The sequence below is a fragment of the Ochotona princeps genome, chromosome 6 (genome assembly GCF_030435755.1).
Source record: "Ochotona princeps isolate mOchPri1 chromosome 6, mOchPri1.hap1, whole genome shotgun sequence".
NCBI classification, from domain to species: domain Eukaryota; kingdom Metazoa; phylum Chordata; class Mammalia; order Lagomorpha; family Ochotonidae; genus Ochotona; species Ochotona princeps.
In genome coordinates this window covers 45192650-45208423 of record NC_080837.1, presented here as the reverse complement: position 1 = coordinate 45208423, position 15774 = coordinate 45192650, and the positions used below count along the sequence as shown (strand labels likewise).

At 46.4% G+C, this 15774-nt stretch overlaps 1 protein-coding gene across 1 annotated transcript; it reads left to right on the top strand.

The window, feature by feature from the left end:
• Positions 1-7765: 7765 nt before the first annotated feature.
• On the top strand, positions 7766-13974 carry LOC101529442 (purine nucleoside phosphorylase). The gene is made up of 6 exons (XM_004584642.4): positions 7766-7837; positions 10656-10825; positions 12381-12484; positions 12612-12787; positions 12880-13070; positions 13427-13974. The coding sequence occupies exons 1-6, from the start codon at positions 7827-7829 to the stop codon at positions 13642-13644; spliced, it is 870 nt and encodes a 289-aa protein (XP_004584699.4). The 5' UTR covers positions 7766-7826; the 3' UTR covers positions 13645-13974.
• Positions 13975-15774: the final 1800 nt, after the last annotated feature.

Below are 15774 nucleotides of genomic sequence, written 5' to 3'. Positions count from 1 at the left end.
AATGTATCATTTAGGGCCCGGTGCAGTGGCCTAGCTGCTAAAGTCCTCGCCTTGAATGCGCCCCAGGATCCCATACGGGCGCCGGTTCTAATCCTGGCAGATCCACTTCCCATCCAGCTCCCTGCTTGTGGCCTGGGAAAGCAGTCGAGGACGGCCCAAAGCCTTGGGACCCTGCACCCGCGTGGGAGACCTGGAAGAGGTTCCTGGTTCCCGGCTTCGGATCGGCGCGCATCGGCCCGTTGCGGCTCACTTGGGGAGTGAATCATCGGACGGAAGATCTTCCTCTCTGTCTCTCCTCCTCTCTGTATATCTGGCTGTAATAAAATGAATAAATCTTAAAAAAAAAAAAAAGAAAGAAAGAAAAGCGTGTGTGTGTGTGTCTGCATGAGACCCACATACACCGTTGGGGAGAGGGAGACGTCAGGGAGGGAGAGAATTTGCTGGAGTGGAAGATGGTCATTTCCAAAATGATCGGCAGATAATTCAGTTAATACAGTTCTTTTAGAATGACCACAGAGATTGAGACAGTGAATTTCAGAGAGAAAGAACTGTAGTTTCAAACAACGGTCAGTATTTGGTATTTCAACTTGAGGTAATGGCCAAACAAGTTTTAGTGGAATCACATTTAATCCAATCAGCAAAAAAAGCTTCTCAAGTCAAAAAGAAGATATACGAGTCAAACTAGTAGCTTCCAATCTTTAATCACAAAGCCTTTTTTGTTTTGTTTTGTTTTGTTTTGCTATTCCTAGCCCCTGTGGGTCCCTAAGCTTGTGAAGTGGTTATTATTTTTCTTGATGAGATAGAGATAACTAAGGCATCCAGAAAGGTCAGATGGCCACCCAGAAACTCATAGGTCTACACTTGATTTTTGTCTGTGCATCCAGAGTTCTTTAGTTTTATGGGACCAACTCATACTAACCAATAAAAAAATAAAATTGTGAACAAGAGCTACATTGAAAACTGTGCACAGAGAAAAATAAACCCTGTACCTTCTCTTGCTGACTCAATTGGAGATCAAACCATGAAAAGATGTTTGCTTGGCAAACAGGAGTGGCAAGTGTAGTCTTGTGATTCATTCAGGCCAGGATGAGGTTAACAAAAACATTCCTGACTTGGAATTAAAAAACTGAGCGCTTGTCTAACTCCTCAGCAATGTTGGCTTCGTAAGAAGCCATTCCCACCATTTAGAATTTCACCATCTAGTCTTCAGACTTTAGAATCCCTTCCCTAAAATGCAACAGCATTCCTATTGGTTTGTATTCTCTTATTAAACTTATATGTATATTTATTTTTCATTTTATTTGAAAGGCAGAAAAAGAGACAGATGGAGTAAAGTCTTCCATCTGCCAATTCACTTCACCAACGCTCATAAAAACCAGGATCAGGTCAGACTGAAGCCAGAGCCGTCTACGGCCATACCACTCTGAACACGCCCGACCTCGCCTGAAGCCAGAGCCAAGAACTCTGTCTGGGTCTCCCGCATGGGTAGCAGGTATCCATCCACCACTGCTGCCTCCAAAGGTATGCGTGAGAAGGAAGTTGGAATCAAAATGGAGCTGGCTGAGACCAGACACTCCGATAGGGTAAGACTAAAATCAGCTTGCAAAACTAACTCCAATAAATGATGACTCAAACCAATTTAAGTAAGAGAAAATAGGAAGGATACATTTTGATTGATTATGTTTTAGGGATAAAGAAACTGAAATCTCCACGCTTTGCAAAGCCTACTATACAATTCAGTCCCCAAACCTGGAGTCTGTGAGTTCTTAACCCTCTCCTCACTGATAAATTAGGAGTTGGGAAAACAAAAACAATGTGGAAATAATAGTCTTGCCCATTTTTCTGTATCCCTTGAACCTTTTTACCCTAATTAACTATGTAAAGATTGTCAAAAAAAAAAAAAAAGAAGAAGAATTTGGATAGTCCGGTTTACAAATATTGGTCTATTTACCAAACGCTGATTTGACTTCATTTAGTTTCCAGGCAGTACCAATAATAAAAATTTAAGGAAATTTTCCTATTGTACTTATGAAGCAACATAGTGTCATTTTCTTATTTGTATTAGTAAAAATAAATAAACCAGGGTTGATGATGTGGTATAATAGCTTAAGCTTCTGCCTTTGGTGGTAGCATCTCATATGTGTGCTAGTTCGGGCCTTGGATGCTCCAAATCCTATTCCAGCTCCCTACTTATAGCCTGGGAAATCAGCAAGGATGGTTCAAGTTCTTGGGCCCCTGCACCCAGGAGACTCCTGGCTCCTGGCTTTGAGTCAACTTAGCTCTGGCCATTGCTGCTATTTGGGGAGTGAACCAGCAGATGGAAGATCTCTCTATCTCTCCTTTCTGTAACTCTGCCTTTCAAATAAAAAAATACAATATATCCTTAATAAACAAATAAATGAACTTATTAAAAAAGACCTTTTGGGCCTGGCACAGAAGCCTAGTGGCTAAAGAATCCCACCCCTTGCAAATGCCGAGATCCCGTATGGGTGCAGGTTCATGTCCTGGCTGCTCCACTTCCCTTCCAGCTTCCTGCTTGTGGCCTGGAAAAGCAGTTGAGGATGGCTCAAAGCCTGGCTCCTGGCTTCGAATCAGCTAAGCTTCAGTCGTTGCGGCTGCTCGCGGAGTGAAACAGCCCATGGAAGACCTGTCTCTCCTCTCTGTAAATCTGACTTTCCAATAAAAATAAATAAATCTTTTTTAAAAAGTATTTGCTCCTATACTGTAAAAGTGTATTTAAAAAGTGAGGAAGGCACAGACACATGTGGGCCACTTTCAGGGATAGAGTGGCAGGAAGGGTATGGGTGGGAGACAGCTGTTTTTACTTCCATCTTGTGTCCTCAGCAGGAGAGAGGGAGTCCCTCCCAGTTGCCTGGCTTCTTAGGAGCCTGGAAAGGAGAGCTGTAACATGATTGCATCTTAGCAAAGATGTTAGTTAAAGTTGGTGTTCAATATGAGAATGTCCTTATTCTAGAAATGTTTGATAACATATTCAACAGTGGCAGGATGGCTGCCATAAGGTTACTGGTGCGAGTCCCAGTTGCTCCACTTTCTTTTCTTTTTTTTTTTTTTTTTTAAAGATTTATTCATTTTATTACAGCCAGATATACAGAGAGGAGGAGAGACAGAGAGGAAGATCTTCCGTCCGATGATTCACTCCCCAAGTGAGCCACAACGGGCCGATGCGCGCCAGTCCGAAGCCAGGAACCTGGAACCTCTTCCGGGTTTCCCACGCGGGTGCAGTGTCCCAATGCATTGGGCATTGGGCCGTCCTCGACTGCTTTCCCAGGCCACAAGCAGGGAGCTGGATGGGAAGTGGATCTGCCAGGATTAGAACCGGCGCCCGTATGGGATCCTGGTGTGTTCAAGGCGAGGACTTTAGCCACTAGGCCACTGCCGCCTGGCCCCCAGTTGCTCCACTTTCAAGTCAGCCCTTCACCGTCTTGAGAGACCCAGGAAAAACCCCTGACTCTTGGTTGAGCCTGACCTAGCACTAGCCATTGCAGTCAGCCGGGAGAGTGGACAGTAGTCAGAAGATCTCTCCCTCTTCTCCCTTTTACTCTGTCTTACAAAAAATTGTCTTTAATTTTAAAATGAATAAAATATACAAAAAGTTGCCTGGCAGGATATGTACATCTACTTACTTTGAAATGGCTCAGCAGAGAAAAAGGAAGTGCAGTAAAGGAGTGACCCTTTGTTAGACACAGACAGGCTCGGAGGAAAGTAGGCTGTGTTTCTTAACACTTTCACCTTTGTCAGCAGCTGAAAGCTTTCTCAAGTCAAAGGTGACTTTCTTAAGCTGGTGACAATGCTTTTCTTGGCTGGGCATGTAAAGGAATTCTTTTGACTGTTGTAAGATGTAGCTGCTAATATTGCATGGTTACATAAAATGCAGAACATACACATACCTTTTGTTCTTGTTGCGGTTGCTTTTTGCACATATGTTTTTAAAGGCCATGGCAAAGGTAAATTTTACAGTGAACCATAGCAGTAGATTAAGGATCTTAACATGTTTATTTTACTGCTATTTGACACTATGATACAAAAATAAGAGGATTTACTTGACATTTTTAATAAATATCTCATGGGCTTTGTTAAAATTTGTTAAAATTTGCTTCTGTTCAAATTTGTTGAGATCGCACATAAAAGTATCCTAATATTACTTTGGCTGGTATTTTCTAATTACTGTATAATATTTTGGGAATGTAAATTTTATTTGAATGTCAACTACAGTTAAGCATGTGCCGTTTGTTTTTCTTGCTCAGGTTTTGTAATTTGATCGAATGTTTTTATTATAGTTTAATAAATGTTTGCTTTATTAAAAAAAAAAATAAAGGCCATGGCAGTAACCCTCCCTTCTGCCCTACGGCTTCTTTCTCTACACTAACACCACCGCTTCTGGGCACCATCCCCGTCCCCTACACAGCAGTCTGCACAAACCACATTCCTCAGCAAATGCTCCCATGCGTAGCATGAACCCCATCAACCTCCTCCCACTACTATTTGCCTCATGAAACATTGCCCACACAAAACACACCCCCTTTCCACTGCCCTCCCAGAACAAACGACTTCCTTCACCACTTGCACCCATGCACAAGGCTTCCGCCTACAGACCCTTCACCTGTCCCCACCTGTCCTCAGTCAAACTCCCCATGCCCTGAGGACAAGCCTCCTGCACTGGGAAACAGATGTGAGGTTGAGGCTTTCTCAGTCAGGGTAACAGACTGCCTGTGTGTGGGCTGGGAAAGCAGTTGAGGACGGACCAAAGCCTTGGGACCCTGAACCGGCGTGGGAGACATAAAAGAAGGTCCTGGCCCCTGGCTTCAGAATGGCTCAGCTCCAGCTGTTGCAGCCACTTGGGGAGTGAACCATCAGAAGGAAGATCTTCCTCTCTGTCTCTCCTCCTCTCTGTATATTTGCCTTTCCAAAAAATATACATAAATCTTGAAAAAAAAGTCATTTTGAAAAGCTGGCTTCAGTTCTCTTTTTCTCTTACCCAGGCCTTCTTGTGCTTTGGTCATTGATTCTTCATTACTCCTGAATGATCAACATAGACAAGGTAGCTTCACCAGGAACCAGAGACCCTAACTGCCTATCATCCTATCTGACTCCTTACATTTCCAAACAGAGGAATGAACCCTAGCTGCAATTTTGGTTAGGTGGATCTGCACAAACGAGAGAGAAGGGGGCCCAGAGCTGTGGTTTAGCTGCTCAAGTCCTCACCTTGAACATGCTGGGATCCCATATGGGTAATGTTCTAATCCCGGCTGCCCCACTTCCCATCCGGCTCTCTGCTTGTGCCCTGGGAAAGCAGTCAAGGACGGCCCAAAGTCTTGGGACCCTGTACCCATGTGGGAGACCTGGAGGGAAGTTCCTGGCTCCTGCCTTGGGATCAGCACAGCTCCGGCTGTGGCGGTCACTTGGGGAGTAAATCATCGGACAGAAGATCTTCCTCTCTGTCTCTCCTCTGTATATCTGACTTTCCAATAAAAATAAATAAATCTTAAACAAGAATAAGAGAGAGAGAGAGAGAGAGAAGGGAAGAAAAGAGAAGAGAAAAAGAAGACAAGAGGGCCTGGCACAGCAGCCTGATGGCTAAAGTCCTCACCATGCAAGTGCCAGGATCCCATGTGGGCTGCAGTTCACATGCCACCTACTCCACTTCCCATCCTGCTCCCTGCTTGTGGCCTGGGAAAGCAGTGGAGGATGGTCAAAAGTCTTGGGACCCAGAAGCCACATGGGAGATCTGGAAAAGACTCCATTCTCCTGGGTTTGGATCAGCTATGCACCAGCTGTTGCAGCCACTTAGGAAGTGGACCAGCAGTTGGAAGATCCTTCTCTCTGTGAATCTGACTTTCCAATAAAAAGAAATAAAAATCTTTAGAAAAGAGAGAAGAGAATAATTATATCAATAATCATCATTTCCTGTGTGTTTATTATAGTACCAGGCTTTGTCTAAACACTGAATAGCTGTTTCATATAATCTTTGTGTAATAGTAAGTGCTATTATTATCACAATTTTACAGTTAAGAAAACTGAGACGCAGGAATAGTTTTACTTACCTAAGATCATACAGCTGACAAGTAAGGGGGCAGGGATGGAATTCATACAGACAGTTGGATTATGGGCCACTAATTTACACTTCATAGGTTCAGAGATGAAGTGGTAATAGAAAAAGTGAGGCCATAGTTCCTAAACTCTGCGCCAGAGTATAAACTCATACAGATACCATGCAATATTTTTTAAGCTAAAAGGAAAGATGACAATATTTTAGAGTTCTTGTATGCTGTGTGAATTCTTAGTTTGAGATAACTTTTTGAACATTAGATTAGGCTACATTCCTTCCAATAACAAAATATGTTTGCAAAGCTGGTTTGAGGAGATGCTTCTGATAAAAAGTGAATACTAGATGGGAAACAACATGAAACAGTAGATGAGGATTGCAAAGTCAAGTCTCAAGGTTTGTTAAATTGTACAAAGCCAAGCAGGTGCATACATCCCATAAGTACTTGCAATTTTCTTTAGAATGAATTAAAAAAAATTCTAGCTTCCATGTGTTTCTTTCCCACATGATAAGTAAGCTTTTGGGAGCAAATGGCCTAAAAACAAAACTGTGAAGTATTTCTCTTGACCTAGAGGTGCTGTGAGACATTGTTGGGATACTAAGTGCAATGTGACCTGGGAACCTGGGCAGTCTGGACTGGAGTATTGAGAACAGATCAAAGCAGTCTTAGACGAATAGAATGTGGAAATTTGGTGTGAGATGATCTCAAGGGAGATGATGGACATTTCTTGGGCCATTCATGGGTTGGGCCACCAAGTATCTGTTCACAACACTGCAGAAACATACTTGTTCATAAAAGACCCTTTACGTAAAGTAAGATACGTAAAAATGATTTACTAAGGACAGGTGTAGGACAGGGCTCCAGATAGTACTTGATGTCCCCTGGAGTGCCATCCTTGATAGACCATACCTAAAAATGTGGCCTGAGGAGGTCTGCTACACATAGGGAAAGGAAGTGGAGAGAAAGAGATTAGGAAAGGATGACTTGTGTGTAACAAGCTACACATTGAAATGAGAAAGATGTTGTCGGTTCTGTTACACAAAGAGGCAACCACAGAGAGCGACAACACACTCTCTATGTTTGTTTGTTTGTTTGTTTTTGGTTAATAGCCAAAATTTATTAGTGGCATCAGGCTTTTATAGAATGAGGGTCATGTGCCTGGCGGCTAAAGTCCTGGCATTGAATATACCCGTATCCCATATGGACATCAGTTTTAAACCCGACTGCCCGCCTTCCCATCCAGCTCCCTGCTTGTGGCCTGGGAAAGCAGTTGAGGATGGCCCAAAGCCTTGGGACCCTGCACCCACATGGGAGACCTGGAGGAAGCTCCTGATCCTGGCTTCGGATAGGTGCAGCTCCAGCTGTGGCGGGCACTTGGGGAGTGAATCATCAGACAGAAGATTTATAAATAAATCTTTAAAACAAGAATGAGGCTCATATAGGATAAAGGAGGAGGTACTGAGGAGCTTAGATTGTTCCCATAAACCTGTCTACAAAACCCATCAATTGTTAATACACCCTTGTCAGAAAATATCTTTGTTTTATATATCCAATCAATTGTTCCCACTCAAATGATAGCCAATCAGTTGTTTTCGTACAAATCATATCCTGGGCCAGAGATGTAAGTCGACACTTGGTAACAGTGAACTAATTGTGCTGCCTAGAGTCAGCCACCTTCTCCTTCTCTCGTCCTGCTCCTCCTTCTCTCGTCGGAGCGGATCGCAGCTAGGCAAAGGCTCTTGGAGAGGACCACGCCGGACCATGGAGAACGGGTGAGCTGGGCACCAGGCCCAGGGAACCCCAGAGGACCCTGCGGAGGGGAAATGGCTGTCACCAAGCCTGGGAAACTTGGCTGGCTGGGCCCTGAGGGGGTCGGGAGAGGGCGCAAATGCCCTGGAGACGCAGAGAGGCCCGGCATGGAACCTAGGTGTCCTGGGCGAGGCGACAGAGCAGTGAGGCAGCCCGCGCTGGCAGGGGCGCGCGCGGGAATGGAGCTAGGGTGGCGCCACCGCGGCGGGAAGGGGACAGGTTGGTGTGGTGCGGGCTACTCGTAAAAGGGACCGTTGTGTGGGAGCTCGCGTGCCTGGATTAGGGTGCGAGTGGAGACAGAGGCATAGGACCTACTTCGAAGCAGGGCAGACGGCCCTCCAGCCCATGCTAAGAACTCAAAGCCACAAGGTGTTTGTGCCTGAAGCCCCAGTTCCCCGTTTAGAGAAAAGCGTGCCCGCCCTCTCTCACAGGTTGCTTCTGGTTGGTTTCCCTCCGAATTGGAGATCAGATCAGTCAGTGGGGAATCATGGCTCCCAGGGAAGACAGATATTATTCCTGAGCTGAGCGAGACCTTTCTCCATCCTCACCCTGTTCAGGGAAGCCACTCTCCCCATGTCTGTCCTGTGACTTCCAGTCAAGCTCACCAGCATTAGGGATCACAGAACTTTCGGCTGCCCAGGGATCAGGGAATCCCTGGGGGACTGAGGGCCAGGAAGGAAACCCTGAGTTGGGACTATCACACCAGGTGGCAGCTGCTCCAACATTTCCCTTTCCTTTGCACCTCTTGGAGATACCATTTGATTCATTTTTCACCAGCCTCATTGCCTCTTTTTCATTTTGTGGCACTAGCTCTCACCATCACCCCCAGCTCTCCTCTTGCCCACCACCTCGTGAACTGGGGAGTAAGTCTGGCTTCCTCTGCTCTGCTCTCAAAGGGAAAGAATGTCTCTGTTGGCTTTGCCAGCTTTGTAGCCCTGCCAAACCTCAGTTCCACTGCAGGCAATCATTGGTGTTTCAGAGGGGAGTGAGAACTGGACTTGGGACTGTAAGAAGCATTCTGAGTTACTCTTGCTGGCGAAGTAGAAGCAGCGGTTCTGGGTCAGTGTGCGCGGCCAGATCCTTCAAGGGCATGGAGCCTTGGTGAAGAGAAGGAAGGAGAAATTGTCAGGTGTGCAAGACAGTGTCGCAGGGGCTGGATAGCAAGTTTTAAATTCGCTTGCAAACTGAGTCTGTCCAGTAATAGAAGGGCAAATAACATGGCCTTACTTTATACCGGAGGCAGATGAAAGCACAGATTATTCACTGAAAAAGACAACCTCAGCAAGAATCTAGATTGAGTTCTGCTTCCCTCCCCTCTCCACCCAAATTCCCAAACATGACTTTGGGATCAGTTATGTGAGCCATTTTACAGAAATGGGAATTCTCTGGCCTCTCTCCAGCAGTGTTCCAGCCGCAAGGGTGGGCCTGTGTCTTTCACAAGCTTCTTCTGAGATTGCATGCTGTCAGGCTGGCTTAGCTTGTGGCGACCGCGTTGTGGCTTAGGTATACTTTTGTATGCCTTTATATGCACCCTTGCAAGTCTCATGACAGGGATGTTTGTGGGTCTGCCTATCCCAGAAAGAACCCAGGGAACCATGAACGACACCCAGACCTTCTAAGAGGTTGCTAGTGCTTTTCTCCTCAAAACATCGATCCTTTAGTATTTGAGGAAAGAGTTGGAGAGTGAGGCAACAAGAGAAAATTGGATTTCCTCCTGCCCCCAAGGTAACTTTAATTCCATTTTAAATGAGATGTAGACAGAGGCCTTCCATCTGCTGATTCACAGCTCAAATGGCTGCTGCACGTCAGGCTGGGCCAAGCCCAAAACAGTTAAGAGCTCCATGCAGGTCTTGCACCGGGTACAGGGGCCCAAGTGCGAACTGCTGTTCCAGGCATGTTAGCAGGAGACTGGATTGAAAGTGGAGCAACTGGGACTCAAACCCATACCCCCAGGTGAGATGCGGGTGTCACAGGCAACAGCTTAAACCCAGAGTCCCAGGCTGGCTCCAGGCCTGTCATTACATTTTGTATGTCCCTAGGGGATAAATAAAATCCTGAGCAAAATTGTCTTAGGTTTGTTGCTGCCCACAGTAAAGTCTTAATCCCACCTTTTAAAATGAGATGTATTGATTTGAAAGGCAGAGAGCGAAGAGAAGCTCCCATCCACTGGCCAGATCCAAGCCAGGAGTCAAGAATCCATCCTGGCCTTCTGCATAGGTGGCAGGGGCTCAAAGACCTGGGCCATCTTTTCCTCTGCTTTCCCAGACGTGTTAGCAGGAGGCTGGAGCAGAGGTGGAGCAGCCAGAACTAGACCTTGACATTTGAATGCTGGTGTCACAAGCAAGCGGTGGCTTAACAAGGGTGACAATGCTCTCCGTGGCACCAGCACCCGCCCTCTGGCTCTGCCACACTGGTCCCACTTTGAGTACTCTCCCTAAGCTTTTCAGACTCTGGTTGAACCTTTGACCTTGCTGACTGGATGAAGTCATTTCAGAAGGGAGATTAAACCTGCTATGGGTAACAGGACAGAGGCGGGGCTGTTGGTAGAGACATGGGCTTTATAAACTTAGCCTCTCCAGTGGGGGTAATTTCATGTCTGGGGTCCCCGGGCTGAATTCAGAAAGGGCTGGTGGAATGGGTGGGTGAGTATGCTGTGGCTTCTCCCTCGGAGCCAGTTTCTCTGTCCCCTGCTGTCTCGGTGTACCTGCCAGCCTGTTGGTCATTTGTTGGACACCTGTGGCTGGGAGCAGCACTCACTTTCGTTTTCTCTTCTTGTTCTAGATTCACATATGAAGATTATCAGAACACTGCAGAATGGCTGCTGTCTCACACCACGCACCGCCCTCAAGTGGCCGTGATCTGTGGTTCTGGGCTAGGAGGTTTGACTGATAAATTAACGGAGGCCCAGGTCTTTAACTACAGTGAGATACCCAATTTTCCCCAAAGTACAGGTACGACCAGAGGAATGCTGGGGATGGCACTGAGGGAAATATGTAGATACATATGTCTGCATGCATATATATGTATGTATGTATGTATATATAATTATAAATGAAATTTTATTTTTATGTGAAAGGCAGATACAGAGAGAGGAGAGATCCCATCTGTTGGTTCACTCCCTAAATGCCTGGCACTCCAACCAGCACTCACAGGATGCGCTGGCACCGCCCCCTGGGGCCGGGGCGGGGGGGGGGATTTGTATTGATGGCATGCTGTGGAATCCAATCAAGGAGGTCAAAGCTTATTATCCTATGACCCAGTATTTGCTCAAGATAAATGTAAGAGAAGAAAAATGTCCACTCTCAACCAGGATGACTCGGGAGTGAAGCTTTTCCGGCAGAAATGTGGTAATAGGACAAGTATGTGTTAGTGCAACTAGGGTGGCATCATTCCATCTTTCCTAAGCTTTGCTGACTCAGAGCTCCTCCAGACCCCAGGATAAGCCACTTACCTACTTCCCAGCCACATGCCTCCTCCCCTACTGTCAGCACGTTCAGACGGTACTGTCGATAGTACTGTGAGGACAAGCAGTATTTGGACTCCGGGACAAAGTCACACCTTCCCTGGCTGGGTTAAGACACACCTTTGTGCCCAGCAGCAGATGAGAAGGTGGCATAGGGTGCTCTGCAGACATAGCCACAGCTCGCTGCACGGGTGGAAAGGCCTGACTAGCTGACCCGTTGGAAAGGGAAAGCGGCAGATAGCCCCTTATCTACAGGGGAGCCCTGAGAGCTCGGGAAAGCACCCAATGGCCACACTCAGCCAGGTGAAACTGGCAAGGAAGGGCCAAGGGTACTTTATTTGGTTGACTTACTGATTTTGTCAATAACTTGCTTCCCTGGGCTTATTCACAAATGTTTAAGATTCCTATCTTCTGTCTCTGCAGAATTCATTCTTTGAACAAAGATTGTTAAACTCTTTGGACAAGATTGGAAGACTAGAATAGAGAGATGAGAATGGGGGTTGGAGAAGGAAATATTACAGTGACAAGGAAGGCTTTTTTTGTAAATTGTTTTAAGATAGTAGTGACATTGGCTGCATCTGCCACTTCCACTCCCAGTGAGCTGGGCACTGCATTGAGTGATAAGTGGGCTCCCTTGCTGGGTTGGGGAGCTGTATAGTAGAGTGAAGGAGATAATTTTGGTATTTTTAAAGAGGTCTATCATTATCACAATCACTTTTCTCTGCTCTCTTTTTGTTTGTTTGTTTGTTTTACAATGTAGCTTTCTCACTCTTTTGCAACTTCTTTAGCAAGCCTTTCCTTTTCCTTTGTATGTTCACATGGATCAGTTTTACCTCTAATCGCAGGTTATGTTTGCATAATCATGACTAATGCCCGTCTACCACAGCAGACAAAACTTTCTGAAAGCAGAGATAGTATCTTTTGCTGAATTATGCCCGCCTCTGTTGAGCAGCAAGTGGCCCACAGCAGGTGCTCAATGGCTGCGTGTTGTATGAAAGCCTAAGCCTAATCATTCTCCCCACTTCCCCCTTTTTGGTATGCAGTGCCAGGTCATGCTGGTCAGCTGGTGTTTGGCTTCCTGAATGGCACATCGTGTGTGATGATGAAAGGCAGGTTCCATTTGTATGAAGGATACCCACTCTGGAAGGTAAGCCAGGAGCAAAAAGGAAGAGAAGTGTCTGTTGAGTTATATTGTATTCCTCGCTTCTTTGGGCCCTTCTACAGAGGCAGCATGGGAGAGTTCAGAACACCTTTTCTGATCTTGTGTTTCTAAGGTGACATTCCCTGTGAGGGTTTTCCGGCTTCTGGGTGTGGACACCTTGGTGGTCACCAATGCAGCTGGAGGTCTTAACCCCAAATTTGAGGTTGGAGACATCATGCTGATTCGCGATCACATCAACCTTCCTGGTTTCTGTGGACAGAACCCTCTCAAAGGACCCAATGAGGACAGGTGCGTGTCTCACTCCTTTGTTCCTAGATGTGCATGCTCCGTGGCATTTGTCTAAGGTTCCAGTGTCTGAGGTGGTCCAACCTGTGCCCTAGGTTTGGAGTTCGTTTCCCTGCCATGTCAGATGCTTATGACCGGACTATCAGGCAGAAGGCTCTGAGTACTTGGAAGCAAATGGGGGAGCAACGAGAGCTACAAGAAGGCACCTATGTGATGGTGGCAGGTCCCAGCTTTGAGACTATCGCAGAGTGTCATCTGCTGCAGAAGTTGGGGGCAGATGCTGTTGGTGAGAAGGGGAACTTTGGTTGGAGTCTTCAAGGGGGAGGGGTTCTCGTTATAGCCATCTTCCATACCTCTGGCTCAAAAACAGGTCTGTGTCAGCAGCACTGACTTCAAAATTACTGCAATATGTTTATTTCTATATAAAACATGGCATCGGTACTATTTTATAAGCAATGCAGAAATAAGCCCTGTAAAGCCCCACTTATTTCAAGTCATACACACCAAATAAGACCGGTGCTAATTTAGTGTTGAGTGTCCTTTTTTGCATTTGGGGATTGAACATTTGCAGTGAAGTTACAGTGGAAGCCGAGGCTGAGGACGAGGATGCTGACGGTCACTTTCCTTTCTTGTGCCCACCAGGCATGAGCACCGTGCCAGAAGTGATCGTTGCCCGGCACTGCGGACTTCGAGTCTTTGGCTTCTCACTCATCACTAACAAAGTCATCTTTGATTATGAAAAGCTGGAAAAGGCCAACCACGAGGAAGTGTTGGAAGCCGGGAAACAAGCTGCCCAGAAACTGGAACAGTTTGTCTCCATTCTCGTGTCCAGCCTTCCACTCCCTGGCAATGTCAGCTGACCAGCCCTGGGGTGGTCAGGCCTCTCCGTGTTAGGATCTGAGTAGCTGCTGTCTACTTGGGCCCCCTAGCTGGAGTCATGTGCCTGTGTGTCCTTACTAGCAGGAAGAGGGAGATCCTCATCCTTTACCTTCTCCACTTTGTTCCACTAAACACTCCAGTGCCCGGTTCTCTTGCCCAGTGGTCTTCTCAAACAAGTTTGCTTCTAGTCCCTCGTCTACCATACGAACTGGAGCTGGTGCCCTACGACACACGCGTGCACATGCTCGGGATTTGACCTGGGCCTTCGGACTTTGCACAGTAGCTGTTGCTAGCTGTTTGAGACGATGCTTCTCACGTTCTTGGGGGTTCAGTTCTGCCCCACCTAACACTCTGGAGACCAAACAAGGACTAGACCAATACCTCATAGAAACTTTATTTAATACTGAAATGTTTTGACAATAAAGAAAAAAAGGGGGGAAATCTTGTGTGTTTTTGTTGCAATTTGGGGTGAGCCTGGGGCTCAGGCCAAGACTGTGACTCAGCTTCAGAGTCCAGGAGCTGAGAACTGAGAGCACTACCGCAAGGGAGGGAGGAGCCACGAAGGGCAGCAAGGTGGCCGGAGGTGAGGAGGAGGAGGAGGACTCCCTTGCGCTCTGTGGTGACCACTTCCTTCAGGCCAGTGCTAGGCCTTCTGGTTTCACTCCTCACTTATGAATATTTGGATGCATTCACTGATCTCGGCTACTGTGCTATGATTAGCTGCCAATTCCTTGTTTCATCTCTGGTTGTATTTGTTCTCTCTGCCCTGTTCTTCTCCCCTACTGTTTGTGACTTCAGCAGCCATATACACTCTGCTGCATACTAACAATGCGGCGAGTACCCCTGCCCTGCCTGCCTTTCTCAATTTGTCTGTTTGCTTTTGCATGGCTAGATCTTAGCTATGAAGTGGCACTCCCTTATCTTTGCTTCTCAATGTGCATTCAATGGCTGGCAGGTTTGAAAAACCACATTACCCTCCCAGGCCTGTATGTTTGATGAGCCTCTAGCAGTAACTAACCTTTCACTTACTGGTAATATGATATGTAGAGGTATACTGGACAGGAGCTGAACTCAATGAAAAGGATTCTTTTTCATTGGAAAGTCAGGTTTTCTGAGAGGAGAGACAGAGAGATAGCTCTTCCACCCACTGTTCATTCTCCAAGTGGCCACAACACCTGTAGCTTAGCCCATCCAAAGCCAGGAGCTAAGAGCTTCTTCCAGGTCTCCCACGTGGGTGCAGGGTCCTAAGGCTTTGGACCATTCTCTGCTGCTTTCCCAGGCCATAAGCAGGAAGCTGGATGGGAAGTGGAGCAGCCAGGATATGAACCAGAGGCCATGTGAGATCCCAGCGCTTGCAGTGGGAGGATTTCACCAACTGAGCCCCTTCATGGAACAAATGCAAAGGCTTCAGCTGTATCCCTGTCTTCAGTTTGCTGTACTTCTATTCACCAGGAAATCCATCACTCGCCTTCAAGCAATCTCTCACATTTGTTTGTCCATGAGTTCATTCAGAGAGAAGTACAGTGCAGCTATTAGGTGTAATTTATTTTCTTTGTTTATTTGAAAGGCAGTGTAACAGAAGGAAAAGCATAGAAAAAGAGATTTTTCATTTGCTGGTTCAGTTCCCAAATGAAGGACAGCAGCCAGAATTTGATCCAGGTTTCAAGTGGGTGCAGGGGCGCAGTCACGTGGGCCATCCTCTGTGGCTTTTCCAGGCACATTAGCAGGGAGTTGGATCAGAAATGGAGCAGCCAGGACTCAAACCAGTGTCCATGTGGGATGGATGCCGGTGCTGCAAGCGGCAGCCTAACGTGCTGCACAAGTTCTGGCTCCAGGGAAAAATTTTTTGTTAAACCTTTGAGCTTAGCTTTGTAGGATGGAAAAGAGGATGAGGGTTCCACATCACAATAAACCAAAGCACAGAGTGATGAAGAGTTCTTGGCATGTTCCTAAGTCATTGTCACACAAAGGGATCTGTAAAAGACAGCAGTAGTTCAAATTGCTTTCCATTCCAATCTCTGATCTGCCTCCTGGCTGGAATGATCAAAATGATGCCACAACACTATCTATCCATCTATCTATCTTTCTATCTATCTATCTGTTTATGAATG

Excerpts from the sequence above, each read along its gene's own strand:
- LOC101529442 (XM_004584642.4), top strand. Across the intron at positions 12,485-12,611 it reads AAGGATACCCACTCTGGAAG|GTGACATTCCCTGTGAGGGT; the intron begins GTAAGCCAGGAG and ends TGTGTTTCTAAG. Across the intron at positions 12,788-12,879 it reads AAAGGACCCAATGAGGACAG|GTTTGGAGTTCGTTTCCCTG; the intron begins GTGCGTGTCTCA and ends CCTGTGCCCTAG.